The following is a 15,452-nucleotide window of genomic DNA, read 5'->3' as shown; positions in this document are numbered from 1 at the left end:
GTTTCTTGCTTTCCTCTCCGTTGTTGTTTTTGAAAGACTATAAACTTTTGGGTTCTTTTCTGATTTTTCTGACTACTCAAAACCATTACTACTGTTAATCATTTTAGGATGTGCCTATTGTTTACAATTTTCTGTAGTATTTATTCAATACAATGCTTAAAAAAGCAGGTCAGCATTACACAAAACCCAGTGTTTCTGCATTGTTAAATAAATACAATTTGAGTTGAATTAAAAATAAACAAATAAACGAAAAACAAAGAAAACGTACTTTACCAATCTTTCCATCCATCTAGCTATTTTCTGTACCGGCTGTATCTCTTTTGGGGTCATGGGGTTGCCAGAGCCTGTCCCGGCTACTCTTGGGCAAGGCGGGTACATTTGGGACAAGTCGCTCGTGTGTTGCGGGGCACACAATGACTCCAACACACACTCACACATGCACACCTAACAATTTATGGTAACCATTGAAACTATGAAGCATGTTTTTGGATTGTGGGAGGAAGCCAGAGTGCCTGGAAAAAACCCACGCATGCTCGATGAAGCGTGGAGATTCTGTTGGAATGAAAGCGCACAGACGGGGGGTTTCCAATTCAAGCCAAAGACTTATTACCCTAACAATATTTCTAATACAGATATCCGAGCTCAATCAATTTCCCTGAATGTCTTTTATTAAAACAGTGCTCACAGCAGGAACACAAAGAAAGAGCACAGTTTCTCTCCCTGCCCGGGGATTTATACAATGTATGGATGAATATGTAAATGCAGAGAGGAGGGTGCAGAATCCGCTGGTCAGATGTCTCCCGTTACACGGCTCCCAGGGCTGTTAGCTGTCACGTAACCATCTGCACAGATAAAATCAGAACACAAACTACACAGGACCCTCCCCACCACCATAAGTTCCTGGCATCCTGCTCCACAACCTGACCTCTGCTCCTTGGAACTTAAAGTGGGGGCTTTTATGGCATGCAGGATCTTAACAGTGATTCTAAAACAGTTCTATGAATTTATGTTCTTCAACGAGGAGAACATGAAAATTCCACACAGAAAGAACCCAGCAGGTGTTTGAACCAGAGCCTCATTGTGGGGCGAGAATCTAACCATCACACCACCGTCCACCTCTATAACAATCTGTTAGGTTAAAAAAAGGAGAGAGAGATCAAAACCTAATTAAACCTTCCTGTTTAATAAGTTTAACATTCTCAAACCATCTTTTAGCCACTAGATGCCGCTGTGGTGAGGTGCTTCCAATGTTCTACAAGATTTTTTTTTGTTTTATGGAACAATTGTGTTAAATTATTCAATCTCTCAACTTTTCTATTTTTGCAATCACTATGTAACAGGAACACCTGAGCAACATCTGCAGAAAACTGGAAACTACCTCACATGAAAGTTCATCAGAAGCACAGGAAAGGGGCAGGTATTGGGGAATTTGGAGACCCTCCTATCAGTTATTCATCGCGCTGCTTCCTTCCTGCCACCCCCTGTCAAGGGACTGCCACAGAAAGAACTTTTTCTTTAAACATCTGCAGCCACTGTGTGGCGTGTAAAATTGTGACTGCTGCCAATTACAAATAAAATGAAAAACTTGTATTTATGTCACTGCAGGGTGGCATTCTGGGATATGTGACTGTAGTCTTATCCAATTTACTTACAGTTTAAGACTAGAACATTTGAATATTTGTATTATACTGTATAGTTTAATAGAGGGCTGCATGGTGGTGCAGTGGTTAGCGCTCTTGACTCATAGCAAGAAGGCCCCCGGTTCAAGTCCCGGCTGGGGGACATGAAAAAACACAACATCAATGGGGGACCTTTCTGTGTGGAGTTTCCATGTTCTCCCCATGCATGCATGGGCTTTCTCCGGGCTCTCCAGCTTCCTCCCACCTTCCAAAAACATGCTTCACAGGTTGATTGGCAACTCTAAATTGTCCATAGGTGTGAGAGCAAATGGACGTGTGATTGAAGATATTCTACCGTGCAACAGACTGGCAACCTGTCCACTGCCTTCACCCAAGTGGCCGGGTTAGGCTCCGGTGACCCCAAAAGGGAATAAACGGTAAAGAAAATGAATGAATGAGTTTAATATCTGAGGCTTGACCTCTTCACATCTCTCTACCATTCTTTTCTGACACAGGACGGTGAAGATGAAGATTAAAATAGATTCAAAATTGTTAGTAAAAAAAACTCATTTCCTATATGAATGACTCTAGATGTGATATTGAAACTCCTAAAAAAAAAGATTGAAAAGACTCACTTCCTTTGTATCTTTAAATTGTTGTGCATGTACAAATTCATGCTGCTTCTAAAATCTATCAAACCTGATGTGGTCTTTCTTCTCTTTCTAAATTATCTCAGCATGAGATGTTTTGCACGATATCAGAGCAAAAGCTGTTTGGTTGAAGAACTCTCAGTGGTTTTCCTCTTTGCTTTAGTGCTGCAGTTTTCTAAGCAGACACAGCCTCTGTATTTATGGTGATGAAGTATAGATAAACACACAGCTGGACGTTTCAGTCAGGATGTGAGATGTGAGAGGAATACAAAGAAAGTTTAGATCATTGCACGTCTGCATAGAAGGAAGTGAAGCAAACTCACAAACTCACAGCTGTTGTTTGCTCAGTAACCTTCAGTCTACAGACAACAGAATAGAGTCAATGAGGGTTTCTGACACCCCTCTGTCCACACTATGGAAACACAAACGGGATGAAGAAACATCTCCTTTATAAAAAGGACTTTGATTCCTGTGGTTAAAATACTCAGTGCTTTTTTTAGAGACAAAAGACGAGAATGACACGATCTACTGAGAGCTAGAATGATGAAATATGAGTCTTGTAATTGGAGGAGGAGCTTCAGCTTTGAGGAAACTGAGAAGTTCCTGTTTTAGCAGTAAAAGAAGAAAAGCTCCATCATTCTCCATCAGGCAGCATGAGAGTCTGTCAGAGTCTGATCTGTTGTCTCTTCCTGAGTGAGTTCATTGATTTCTTTCACTCATTTTCATTCTTAGAGCTGCAGTTTTGTCCTTTATTGAACACATTAAACTGAACTGTTTCAGTCTTCTGCAGTTGTTTCTGTTTCATGATCTTCATCTTTGGGATTCAACTTGATGTTCAGGGTTTCAAATCAACAACTGCAGTTTTGATGTTTTTCTTTAGAAATTTTTTCTAAATATAAAACCGTCTTTTTTTTTTTGTTTTTTATAAATTTGTCTGGATGTTTTTTATTATTAAATAATTTGTCACGCCCTGCGACAGACTGACGATCTGTCCAGGGTGTTCTCCACCTTTGCCTGCAAATGGCCGGGATAGGCTCCAATGAATGAATGAATGAATAATTTATCATAATCATCTTCTTTCCATTGTTTCTGTCATCAGAGAAATCTTGTGATTGAATCTTTTACACGTTTCTGTGGATTTCCTCAAATGCATCATCTTTAGTGTTCAGTGTTACAGGAAGACATTAACTGCGACTCTTCCTCTTTTCTGCAGCTCTGCAGGACAGAGACTCTCTTGTTGATGCAGAAACCAACATCTACACAAAACGTGAAGGAGAAGACATCACTATTAGATGTAATCTTACATTTTCAGGGAGCAGAAAGCTGCTCTGTAAGGAAACATGTGAAGAAGGAAACATTCTCATAGAAACATATGGAGATGAAGATCAGAGAGGAAGATATAGCATTAAATATGAATATCGATATATTCGATCAAGTTTTTTAGATGTGACGATCACTAAACTCACAAAGTCAGACTCAGGTTTGTATACATGTAAGTTGTGTAAAGGATGGAGTCCAGATTCAGAAGACAACTTCAAAATAATCGTTACAGAAGGTGAGTTTGATCCTCAAAATCATGAAAATATTTCTCTGTGAAAATCTGTGTCTTTTGATTCATGTTTATTACAGCTTTTTTAGTTACCTCTGCCTAAAAAGTTCACAAACTATTGTTCATAAAAAATAACTTCGATGTCAAAAAGAATAAAGTTCTGACTCACTTTTTGAGCAGAGTAGTTATCTTCCTCTGCAAGATCATTGCTGCTATTTCCACTATACTGTCCAGCACTTCAGGGTTAAAAAAGCTGGAGTGTGTTGTTTTAATAGAAATATTTGACTACGTCCATAGATGAAAGAAATATAAATGCTCCTTATTTGAAACCAGTTTGTCCTCATTTGATGTCTTTCAACCTCAATGCTTCTTCTGGCGCCACATGGAACGGCAGCCTGTTACGTCGTCATTGTGTGTTTTTGACTCATTTCTACTATTTATGCATATACATGTATATATTTTCTTTCTTTACCTTTTTCTCTCTCTTTAGTAACAGTACACAACTATAGATGTGCAAATCAGGAGACTAGTTTCCTGTTTTTTTTAACTTGTCGGACAGTCAACGACAACATAGAACTGCTGAGACTGCTGCTGGATATACTTTGTATTTATGACGTGTACCTTTACCACTATTTTTATTCTTGCTCTTGCTATTTGTTTCTATAACTGTTATATTTCTTGTTTGGCTGCCGTAACAACACAATTTCCCTCCGGGGATCAATGAAGTCCCATCAATCAATCAATCAATCACTGTTAAAAAACACACATGTGGAGGTTGTTGGAGCATGCTCAAACTATGGTCACATATGCCAAAATGCCACAGTGCGGTAACCTAAATGCCAGTTTTTCAGCAAATTTAGCTGGTGGCCCCGCAGTGGCCCCACGGAGGCACTTGTAATCGGGCAGCTGCAGTCACATTTTTACATGCCGCGCGCCGGCCACTGAGGTCTTGAGAAAAAGTTCAAATTCAATCAGTTTATCAGGATGTGGAATCACTTGAGAAAAGCCAATCAGCAGCAAGGTGGTTAGCGACAAGTGGGAAACAGGCAGGGTTGAGGCTCTTGAGGGCCTGGGGTGGCCGGCCCTGATCTGAGACCTTTCTGCTGGTCAGTCACTTCTCTAACATTCCAGGGAAGAAATTCTGGTCAAGGTTCTTCATCTGTAGCTGTCATTCATTCAAATTCTCCTCAGGAATTGTGGGTTTTACAAGAGGACTGTAAATTGTTTCAAAAACAGCTGTTTTCATGGTCAATGTGTGACCAAATCCCACATTCATCATCAAGTTAACCCTAAATGTGTTTGAACCAGAGACTCAATGGTTGGTATCAGAAAAAGCTGCATTTCTCCCCGTTAAGCTGGACGTCTGCTTTCTGTGAATGTTGTTCTCATTGATGCTAAAGCTAACACTGTTCACATGTTAGTCTGAAGCCATCAGTTCACTTTCTGACAGGAAAACAGTCAAGTTCTCATATTTGTGTAAAATAATAACAGAATCAGTTTCCTTAGACAATGAGTGTTGCATTTCTAAAATGCTGTTTTGTATTTGCACAAAACAGTTGGATGTCATACTTAAAACATGTTTAACATGGCTTTAAAAGTGTTCTTCAGCTTTCTCTGTAATAAAACCTTTTTCAAGAAGAGGAACGACTGAGCTGACTTACATAAGATATTTTTTTTGCTTCTTTACATAACACTTAATGTTTTGAGTGTTACATTTTAAAAAACCCATAAGTCAGCATTCTTTTACTTTTAGTTTTTTCTTTTTTTCCCCCTGCATCTTTTCAAATGCAGATGAACTGTTTTTAAAGCTAATAAGTAATTCTAAAACAAAAAAAAGGAATGACTGAGCTGCTGCAGAAACTTTACATGATCCACATGAACCAAATGATATAGAAGGAACTAGAAATAGGAAGAGAAAACAGTCCTTTTTAATCATCTAATCATAATTTAGTCATCGTAGTAGTAATACAAATGTATGTCCATTTCATTGAGTGAAATCAACCTGTCACCTAAACTGAAGGCACCTGTCCACAAAATCGGTCAATCAGTGGACAGAAACCTGATCATCAACTACAAGAAACTTCTGACTTCTGTGCTCAATAATTATCGAGTTTTGCCACAAAGAACTAAGTCTTTCTGGCAGGAGGGATCAAATTCTTATTTCTTGATTGTAGATTTTAACCAAAATGGAGAAAAATGGTGTACAATAGCGCCCTCTGCCTTGAGGCAGACTTACTGCGTGTCCCATCTTATGTATTTCTAATGAGCATTTTTAGCAGCTAAATTTGGACGTTTTGATTGATTTGGAATTCAATATAAAAATTAAAATTCAATATGACAATTTAAAAAATAAAATATTAAATACAAACAAAATCAATTGCATTTGAAATTGTCATTAGTTTTTGATACTATAATTCAATCAACAATGCAGTTTACTTTTATATTTCTATATGTAATTCAGCCATGAATTGCGAAAACACATTTTGTAATTTACTATACAATATTTAAAAATGACATATATATTCCTTGTGTGCTTGAAATTAATTTCTAAAGTAACTAAAAATCTATTGCATTGTAATTTTCCATACTGCTTTTGTGTCAAAATTCATGTATTGCATTTTTTTTGTGGGTTTCAGCAAAAACAGCAGGTGGCCATGTGGCGTGGAACAATTACAAATGCCGCGGCACATTTGGAGGTCACGCGGGGGCTGTCCGGTAGCAGGCTCCCTTCTACCGGGTGGCAAGCAGCAGGTGACACTTGATATGGACGGCTGCCATCTGCATTATGACCACGCCAACAGTTTTCCAAAGATCGGGGAGCGGCAGCTAATCTTGAATATTCTGCTGATGCCTCCCCATCACGCGGTGGCAGTTCTATTTTGTGTCCGTAGCATAATAACAAGAACCTTATCTACCTGTAATATTCCACCTGTTCTCCAGCAGCTCCACTGGCTCCCAAACACAGTTTACAACCAATTCAAGATGCTGCTTTTCCCAGCAATGCCACTCACAGCCTCGCCACCTCACTGATCAGAACTCACATCTTCAGGTTTCCCACTCTCATTGTCTTGTTATTCCTTAAACCCTTGTGCTATCCTAGGCACTTTAACATTGGGAGTTGGGTCATCTAGACCCACTAGACAGTGTGCTAAACCTTTTTTCTTCAATGATTTGTGATCTTCACTGGTGTCCATGGATTACATGAAATCTCTCCACCTTTATCATGGTAGGGAGAACACGTCAATGTAAGGGTGGGGTCATGTAAGATAGCACAAGGGTTAAATGTCACGTTTTGTTTGTCTCTGTTTCAACTATGCAGTGACCTCTAGTCTCCCACAGATATCCGCTTTTAAACAGAATGTGTCTGTGTTATAATTGAATGCTCTGATTAGAATAATTTCTTTTTCATCCACATGTGTGGACATCACATGTTGGGTTATTTTACCAGAGTAGGGAATCCTGCTAAACTGTGACTGCGTAGGTAGAGGGTTAGCTTGACTATTAGCTCGGGTCTTAGGGGTTAAAGCCGTGTTTTTCATCTCTGCATCAAAGTTTGATCATTTCCGCAACTGCTATAACTGCTTTCATCATTACGGTGTTAAAAATGAAAAACAAAATTCTGAAGGTTTTATCATGGACAGTATATAGTACATATTTTTGTTATTGGCACAATAACTAAACATTTTTATAAAAACCTTGTTCTTTGTGTGGATACAAATAAAGAAAAAGCACAAGCCTGTCTTCAACACATTTTAATAAAAAACTTCATGTTGAACATTGACATTTTGAACAGTATCTGGTCTTTTCCTTTCACACAAAGGCTTCTTTTCACTCAATATCTGCTTTGGCAGCAGGTTGAATCACTCAAAACGATCAAACGGTGAACTGCACCGCTGCTTCTGCATCAACATGTTCAGTAAAAAGGTTGAACAGCTGAACAACACAACAGCGATTTAATCTGCTGCAGTCAATGAAGAAAAAGTACAAAAACGTTCCATAAAGATCCATTTTCAACAGATTTAAATAAAAATCTAAGTCAATACAGAAAGAAGACACACACTGACACTCATGTCCCTTTAAAATGTTCACAGTGCTCAAATGGGGAAATATTTGATAGAAAATGATAAATAGGAGAGACGGGTAAACCAAGCAGTGAAACAAAAGCACAGGAGGATGAAGGTCAGCGGAAAGAATAAAAGCTACATAGAACTAACATCAGAAATCTCTAATGTAGAGAATGAGTCATGTAATCAGTGTTCAAGGTTTACTATTGGTTCATTTTTTAAGGGTAAAACTTCTTTATTTTTAAAGAAAATTGGTTGTGAAAATGACTTGATAACTGAGGATGTTGGATCTGGTCATGTGACGTCTTCCTTTCATCATTGCCAGGTTTTTTTCTGCTCCATGTTTATCCATCTTTCCAAAAATGAGTGAGAGTAACATTCTTTAAAAAACGAAAGAACTTCAATTCATTTTCAGTAAATAAAAACCAACCCCCTCCTTTTATTGAAACACCACACCTCTAGTGGCCAGCTGATGAACTGCAACTGACTCCTGCTAGTATCTTAGAGGGTAAATCCAGGGGAGGAATGCCTGACTTTCACACTGAAGCACATTTGATTAATAATAACTTCACCGGGACTGACTTTTTCTAAACCTCACGTTGATACAAACAGGAGCACAAACAGGCCTTTTGACTGACAGCTGACCCGGCAATTCTCATGATCCTTTCACACTTGTTTGTTCATTTTTTTTAAAGAGTTCAGTAACGTCCTTTCCACCATTGAACTTATCTTGAATGTGGAACATCCATCCATTATTGTTACCCTCTTTATAAGGTTAGGAAGGAGGGTGGAGGCAGGACATATCCTGAACATAGTTCAACTCAACGTAGTTCAACTCAGACCACACAGTCACCCCTCTTGAGGCAGTTTTGAGTATTTGATGTGCATTCAAAAACATGCGTTTGGTGTGTTCTTGAATGCACGTTTAGCCCATGGTTTTCACACTGGACAAGCAGGGAGGGGCTTCTTCTTTTTCTTTTGTATACTAGCGCATGTCCACCTACAGTTGAAAGAGGCTTGGTGTCAAACGTCTTAGTGGTACAAATCTCCCAATTTTGGCCTGAAAACCAAACGGTTCATTTCCTTGCTAGTGTCCTAGTAATGGCAGATATGGATTACCATCATGTCAGGAGAGTGGTCCTGGTTTATTTTTAACAAACGCAGCCATCATCAGGTTCATCGCTGTGTCTGGGTTCAGCAGACAAACCAACAACGCTCAGCATTTGGTGAGTTTCACCGCCTTCTCCAGTTCTAGAGGTATTTATGTCACTCACAGGCCCAAATCCAAGGTCATGATTGGTCCAAGTCAAACCTGGTTTAGCAACGCACATTCAATGGCCAAGCGTTTTGTACGTAGAGCCCGAAAAAAGTCGTAAAAACGTATGTAGGTACACGTGAGAGTTTGTAATGCGGAAGCCCGAAACGGGCATTTACAAAGACTTTTTATCGGAAAAGCCCACTTGCAGACCCATTTCAGATGGTGATGTGTACGTAGCTCTAAGCCCGTGTTACTCAGCTACTAAATTGGTCATACGTGAACATACATGAGAAAAGTTGTGGTCTTTGCGTAAAATGTTCACAGATGTATCACAAATAAACCAAGTTAAAACCACGGACGAAGAACGAATAAACTGCGCAAAGAACACGTTCATCTACGTAGAACATGAACCATGCGTGATGACTGCGCTGTTTATATGCAAGTTAATAGTAATTTGTGCGTAAATTACATAATTTTACTGTCATGTGTGCACCATTTAAACAATATAAAAGTTATACATCAGTGGTGCATGTGTAAAAAGTTCACATATGTGGAACGGTTGTGGAAAGCCACAAATTTGCGTTTACATCTTGCAACAATTACAAAAACTGCATAAGATTTATGTAATAATATTGTTTAAACTACATAAAATACAACTGCGTAATTCTCAACCGACCCAAAATTTTGAACAGCTCAAAACCTAATTCAGGTAAAAACCCGTCAGTCGAAACCTTTGAAACAAATCTGTGCACATCGATGAATGACAAACAAAAGAAACACATGTGATCAAGCATCTATCACAAAAGACCAGTTTCATCTGTGGAAAATGTGCAAAATGTAGGTAGTGGGTGTGTGACACGGTCTTTAGAATCGCCTGTGGACCAATGAAACACGTTTTTGGACTGTGGGAAGAAACCATCTGTGAAAAACCCAGCTGTTCACAGGAAGAAAACATGCAAACTCCAGTCAAGAAAAGCAGCTGGAATTAGAATCGGGAACCTTATTGCTGTGAGGTGATGGTCCTAACCATCCGAAACAACTAAAACCTTCAAAAACGTCAAACCCTAACCCCTTTCAGGGATGATGGAGGTCAAATGAGGCTGAAGTGAGGTGGTGTAAAACCAACAGAACAGCATTCAACATGTCACCAAACTGACAGAACTCTGCTGCAGAACAATCATCAACAGCTCACACCTACTTCACACAACAACAACAAAGTACAAGAGCTGTTAATGGACTGCTGATGAGCACAAGAGGATAACAGTGTTGGGTAGCGTGAGAAAGTCTGCTCAAAGGGACCCTGGCACACGGACTGTTGGATCACTCTGAGGATGAAGGTTTTCCTCCACACATGCCTGCAGTGATCGTCTGTGGAGGAACTTAGACACATAATAAAAAAGATTTACACTAAAACTTACAGTCACAACCTTCTGCAGGTCTGAGACTCAGACTAAAGACATCAATGCATTTCAGTGACACATCCCTTTAAAATGTACAATGTCACAATGATATACGTCCCATATGGAAAACATTACTTTTGAGTGGTATAAAAAAAAATAAAAAAGGTTTCAGTGACACTAAAGGCAAAGTGCAAAAACAACCGAGGCTCTACAGGCGGTGTTGGGAGTTTTCCTCCATGAGCGTCTGGATCCAGCAGCAGAAGGACAAATCCTCCACAAAACTCCTGGTGGAAACCTCAGCTTGATTAAATAATCTTGATAAAATGACAATAAATAAGGAAGGTTATTGCTTTGCTACAGAAAAAAAAGCCCCTGATCCCTCTGGACTTTACCGAGCTGCTTCTGCTTCAGTCTTTACATAGCAAACAGATGAAAGATCAAGTCCTTCAAATGGACACTAGAGGGCAGCATTAGCAGGATGTGGCCAGTTTCAGTGTTGATCAGAGCTGACACTGTTTTTGTGGCCTCATGTTAGTGAAGTTGACGGAGGAGAAAAGTCATTTTCCAGCGTGTCAGCCCTGCTCCTGCAGACACGTCATCAGTTTCAGTCTGATTATGTGCTCTGAGCGGCTGATGGAAGCCGAGCTGCTGCTCCTACTTCCTGCAGGAACCGCTCTGCAACAGACACGGCCAGAGAAAGGCACTTTAATGTCAGAGCCCAGTGTCAGAAACGGAGAATTCCCACTAAGACCACAGGAGCAGCTCTCTCAGCACAGAAACTGGTGCTTCAGAAGAAGGAGGAGCTGTGGGATCATGAGCACCTCCCCCTCTACAGGGGATGCTAAGGACAAAACTGAACGTATTCACTTGTGTGCACAACATTTACCTGCAGCTTTGGCTGTTGGAAGACTGAGAGGACTCGGACACGCTCGAGTCTGTTTATCTTGAAAAAACGGCTGTTTTCACTGGTGGGACCTGGCAGGAATAAGTGAATGGGGACAAGGCCAGCTTGCAGAGGGGAGCCAGACTGCAGTTCAGAGAATTCTAGTGTGGTACAGATCTAGTGTGATCACTAAAGGGGCTTCATCACTAAAGGGGCTTCTCCAGAGCTATGAGGTCAGTCAGCTGACCCCCTGATTCAATCGTTTGTTTGTTTGTTGGTCAGAATTGCTGGGTCTGAACTAAAGCCTACAAACATCAGAGCAAGGTAGAAGATAAAATGCATCGTTTGTACTCTACAGCAGTGTTTTTCAACCAGTGTGCCGTGGGAGATTGCCCTCATTCACTGATTTAACAACATTTCCCTATCTCCAGGATTTCAGCTCTCTGTTCATCCAAACAGGCCCTGATAAAACACTGAGGAGTTAGGAATATAAAAGATCTTAAAATACTTTTTCTTTGCGTTTATTTTATTTTATTAAAGACATTTTGATAAGAATGACGTTACCACGATTCAGCTGCAGCTCCGGCTGTATTTTGGAAAAGTCCCGTCCCTTTAACTGTCTCCACCAATCATTCTTGGGGGGGTTAATCACATGTCATCTGTCTGACCAATCAGAAGTGGTTAAAGTCTTCACTTCCTTGTCCCGATTTAGTAAAGTCGCTCAGTTCTAACAAAATAACCAGCTAAAGCTCGTCTTTAGCGGTGTAGCTTTCCACAGAGTCCGGTATCAGACCGTGGAACAAGTGAACAAAACAATGAAGCTCCGAAAACCGATCTCCGCCGGCCGTTTTATGCACTACATCTCCCATGATGCATTGGGTTGTGAGAGTGACAGCGCACAAGGAGATCTGTTGTTAAACGTCTTGAAACCAACGAACGCACATCAAACTGTTTTTAAATCTTCTAACTTAACTTTTATTGCATCTTTTAGAAAAAAACAGCTGCAGTTTCCAGCTTTTTCTGCAACAATTATCTCAAAAATGCATGTGAGACTGTGGAGGGGCTGTAGATCAATACAGACTATGAGTTTCTCCTTTTTTTCTTTTTTTTTGGATGCTGGTGTGCCGCGGGATTTTTTTTAAGGTTAAAGTGTGCCGTGGCTCAGAAAAGGTTGAAAAACACTGCTCTACAGGATGCATGACGCTCTTCTTCTATGCATTTACTGGTGGAGGAAAAAAACTAATGTATGGGGGGGTTAAAAAGAAGACTCCATGACAGCCCATGGAACTTTAACTTTAAAAAACCTGAGAGATGGAAATTTGCTTCAAAAACTGGACTGAAAATGAGTAAAAAAGCAGCAACAGTCCATGGAAGATCTCAAAAACTAGTGTTCAGTTGATAAGATTAAAAGAAACGGACTCCTTAGAAACAAAACATCAGAAACGAGAGGCCTGAGGCTTTTAACCAGACATGTTTAAGCCTCCATCCACGCACACGTCTTCCCTCATCACCATCCTGCGGATCACCATCCGTTATAGATCCATAATTGCTTGTAGTTGCAGTTCTTTTGTTCATCAAGCCGAGAGGCTCCTCTTCTGCAGCTTTTGAGCCACAGCAAACCTCCACAGTCAGTTTATGATCTACGCTGGGAGGAAGAGTCTTCTTCATCATGCTAATGAGTCCAAAATGAGAAGAAGGGGAAACCAAAGACAGCATTTGTGAGGCGCCATCAGTCGTGTCTGTTCAGGCTCAAAGTTGCTGAAAAGAGTCAGTAGAATGATTGTCGGATGCTCACAAGCTGTGGTTGCTTCTGTGATTGTCGCTAAACTCCAAACTAACTGTTGTTAGTGTAGAAAGGACAGCAGGCAGTCTATCTTTCATCCCTCCATCTCCCTCTGCTGTCTTCATCATATCAGAGCTAAAAGCTTCAGATCTCCTGACTCGAAGGGTGTTTGCTACATGATCTGCTGTGGAACTGGAAAGCGGCTGTGAGGAGACGTTTTTCCCACTAGCTGCACAAACTTCAGAAAGAAGGACTGCTTGAGGAACTGCAGCTCTTCTCTGGCCTGTAAAAAGCTGAAGAAACAGTCGTCCAGACAGAAAACAGGGAGCTGCTGTCGGCTGGACTCTAGACTCAGCTGGACTCAGCCATGGAGCCAGAGGGATGCAGCTCTGTGGCAGCAGTGCAGTCTGGAGTGCCGGTTCTTGGCTGCCTCGGAGCAAGGCATCGTGAGGTTTGTCACAGTTGTGGTGCTGGAAGGTGCTGAATCTCTGCAGGGTTGGAGCAGCATCACTGCTGCTGCAGCAGCCGTCTGTAATGCGGCATGACTTGGCTCTCTGGCAGGTAGAGCGCCATCTCCAGGGCCACCAGGATGGTGAACTCAAAGAAAATCAGCTCCCTCCTGCTGATCCTGAAACGCTCCTCCAGCTTCTGCAGAGAAGCAGAGAAGCTTATCAGAGACCTGATCAACATCAGAGCTTCAGAAAACAGGAAAAGCTCATTTAATGATGACATTATTTTATTTACAGACTCCAAGAGATGAGACGTTCTGTGCAGATCCACTAAAGTAAAGCAGCTGAGGTTTCCATCACTTCTGTTTTAGAACTGTTTTTTAAAAGAGGAGAGTTTCTAGAATAATTATGAATTAACCTGAAACCTAATTTTCTATTAAAATAAATGACATTTTTAAACTTGAAATGCAGTTGAATTATTGGAATAGTTTCTGATTACATTATAAAAAAAAATTCTGCCGCAAAGATTCAAGATATTAAAATAAAAGAAATCAAATTGAGATTGTGATGCATTTTTACCCCATGTAGCAAACAAGTAGATCTGAATCTTTTGCATGTAACATAAAGCAACAGTCTTTACTTTTAAATCCCACTCTGACCATCATGTGATCTATTGTCAAAGTGTTCACAGTTGTATTTTAACTATGATTTTGTCGTTATTAGGAAAAATAAAACAATAAAAACCTATGTTGTCTTCCAGGTTATAGTTTCTTTTTACGCTCTTTCGCTAGCTTACAGCCCCTCACAACCCCAACCGAATAATACTATTGGGCTATTGGAGCTGTCCAGCCGTACATTTTGATCCAGATTCCAGCTCAGACGATGAAAACAAAGACGTACATGGATCTGTTTGTCTGACAGTCGATTCATCGGAATGGAGAGGAGCAGCGAGCTTGTGGCCATTTGGTCACAAATAAGCTCTTCACTACAATATGCATAAAGAAATACTCTGAAAATGTTAAGATTAAATTGATTTAACTTTCTCTAAATATGTCCTCCTTTGGCCCGGCAGGGGAACAGAACACCAATGGGGGCATTTCTGCGTGGAGTTTACATGTTCTCCCCGTGCACGCATGGGTTTTCTGCGGGGTCTCCATCCAAAAACATTGGTTTCTGTAATTGTCCATAGGTGAGAAAGTGAGAGTGCATGGGTGTGTGATTGTGGTCCTGCAACAGACTGGCGACCTGTCCAGGTTTTACCCTGCCTTCACCCGCAAGTTGCGGTATAGGCTCCAGCATCCCATGACCCCGAAAGGGAACAAACGGCTTAGAAGATGAAAGAATGTCCTCCATTAGGAAAAAAAATGCTTGAGGAGCATGTTCAAAACACCAAAACCTAATTTCTATCAGAGTACCGGTAGGTCTTCAAAGAAATTTTGTGTTCAGCTTTTGGTACATTTGGTACTTTTGTACCTGCTTTTCTCTTGTCTGATCATATTTAAACCTGAAAAAGTGTGGTATTTAAAAAAAAGAGATTAAGCTGAGGTACGTTGGTTTGGAACTGACATTATGAAGTAGCTTTGTAACTCAAGTGTACTTGAACTGTTTTCTATAATAACTGCACTTCATCATCAGAAATATGATAGAAATCATCACCTCACAGCTCCATGGATGTACAAATGTTCTGCTTCTGTCTGAGCCAAACTCTGAAAGCAGAGCATCTTGGGAGTAAATGCTGTTTTTGGAGCTTTTTGCTGCTTCACAGGAATGAATACTCCCTCCCTAACACATTAAAAT

General features: G+C 40.4%; 1 protein-coding gene and 2 long non-coding RNA genes across 3 annotated transcripts in view; 1 reads left to right on the top strand and 2 right to left on the bottom strand.

The window, feature by feature from the left end:
• Positions 1-2,871: 2,871 nt before the first annotated feature.
• LOC105354463 (uncharacterized) lies at positions 2,872-7,599 on the top strand. The gene is made up of 3 exons (XR_909078.4): positions 2,872-2,962; positions 3,483-3,824; positions 6,455-7,599. It is a non-coding gene; the product is annotated as an uncharacterized LOC105354463 (long non-coding RNA).
• On the bottom strand, positions 7,555-12,516 carry LOC105354464 (uncharacterized). The gene is made up of 2 exons (XR_909079.3): positions 11,427-12,516; positions 7,555-11,215 (listed from the first exon to the last, which is right to left on the bottom strand). It is a non-coding gene; the product is annotated as an uncharacterized LOC105354464 (long non-coding RNA).
• Position 12,517: 1 nt separating this feature from the next.
• The window catches only part of cables2b (Cdk5 and Abl enzyme substrate 2b), a 51,007-nt gene continuing 48,072 nt past the window's right edge, over positions 12,518-15,452 (bottom strand). The window contains exon 10 of the mRNA XM_011477655.4: positions 12,518-13,854. Within this exon, the coding sequence (XP_011475957.2) occupies positions 13,714-13,854 (141 nt within the window). The 3' untranslated portion in view covers positions 12,518-13,713. The remainder of the gene's footprint in view (positions 13,855-15,452) is intronic.

Source organism: Oryzias latipes, chromosome 7 (assembly GCF_053564925.1).
Source record: "Oryzias latipes strain Hd-rR chromosome 7, Olatipes_Hd-rR_3.1".
NCBI classification, from domain to species: Eukaryota; Metazoa; Chordata; class Actinopteri; order Beloniformes; family Adrianichthyidae; genus Oryzias; species Oryzias latipes.
The sequence above is the reverse complement of the archived record's forward strand: the minus strand, read 5'-3'. Positions and strand labels throughout refer to the sequence as shown.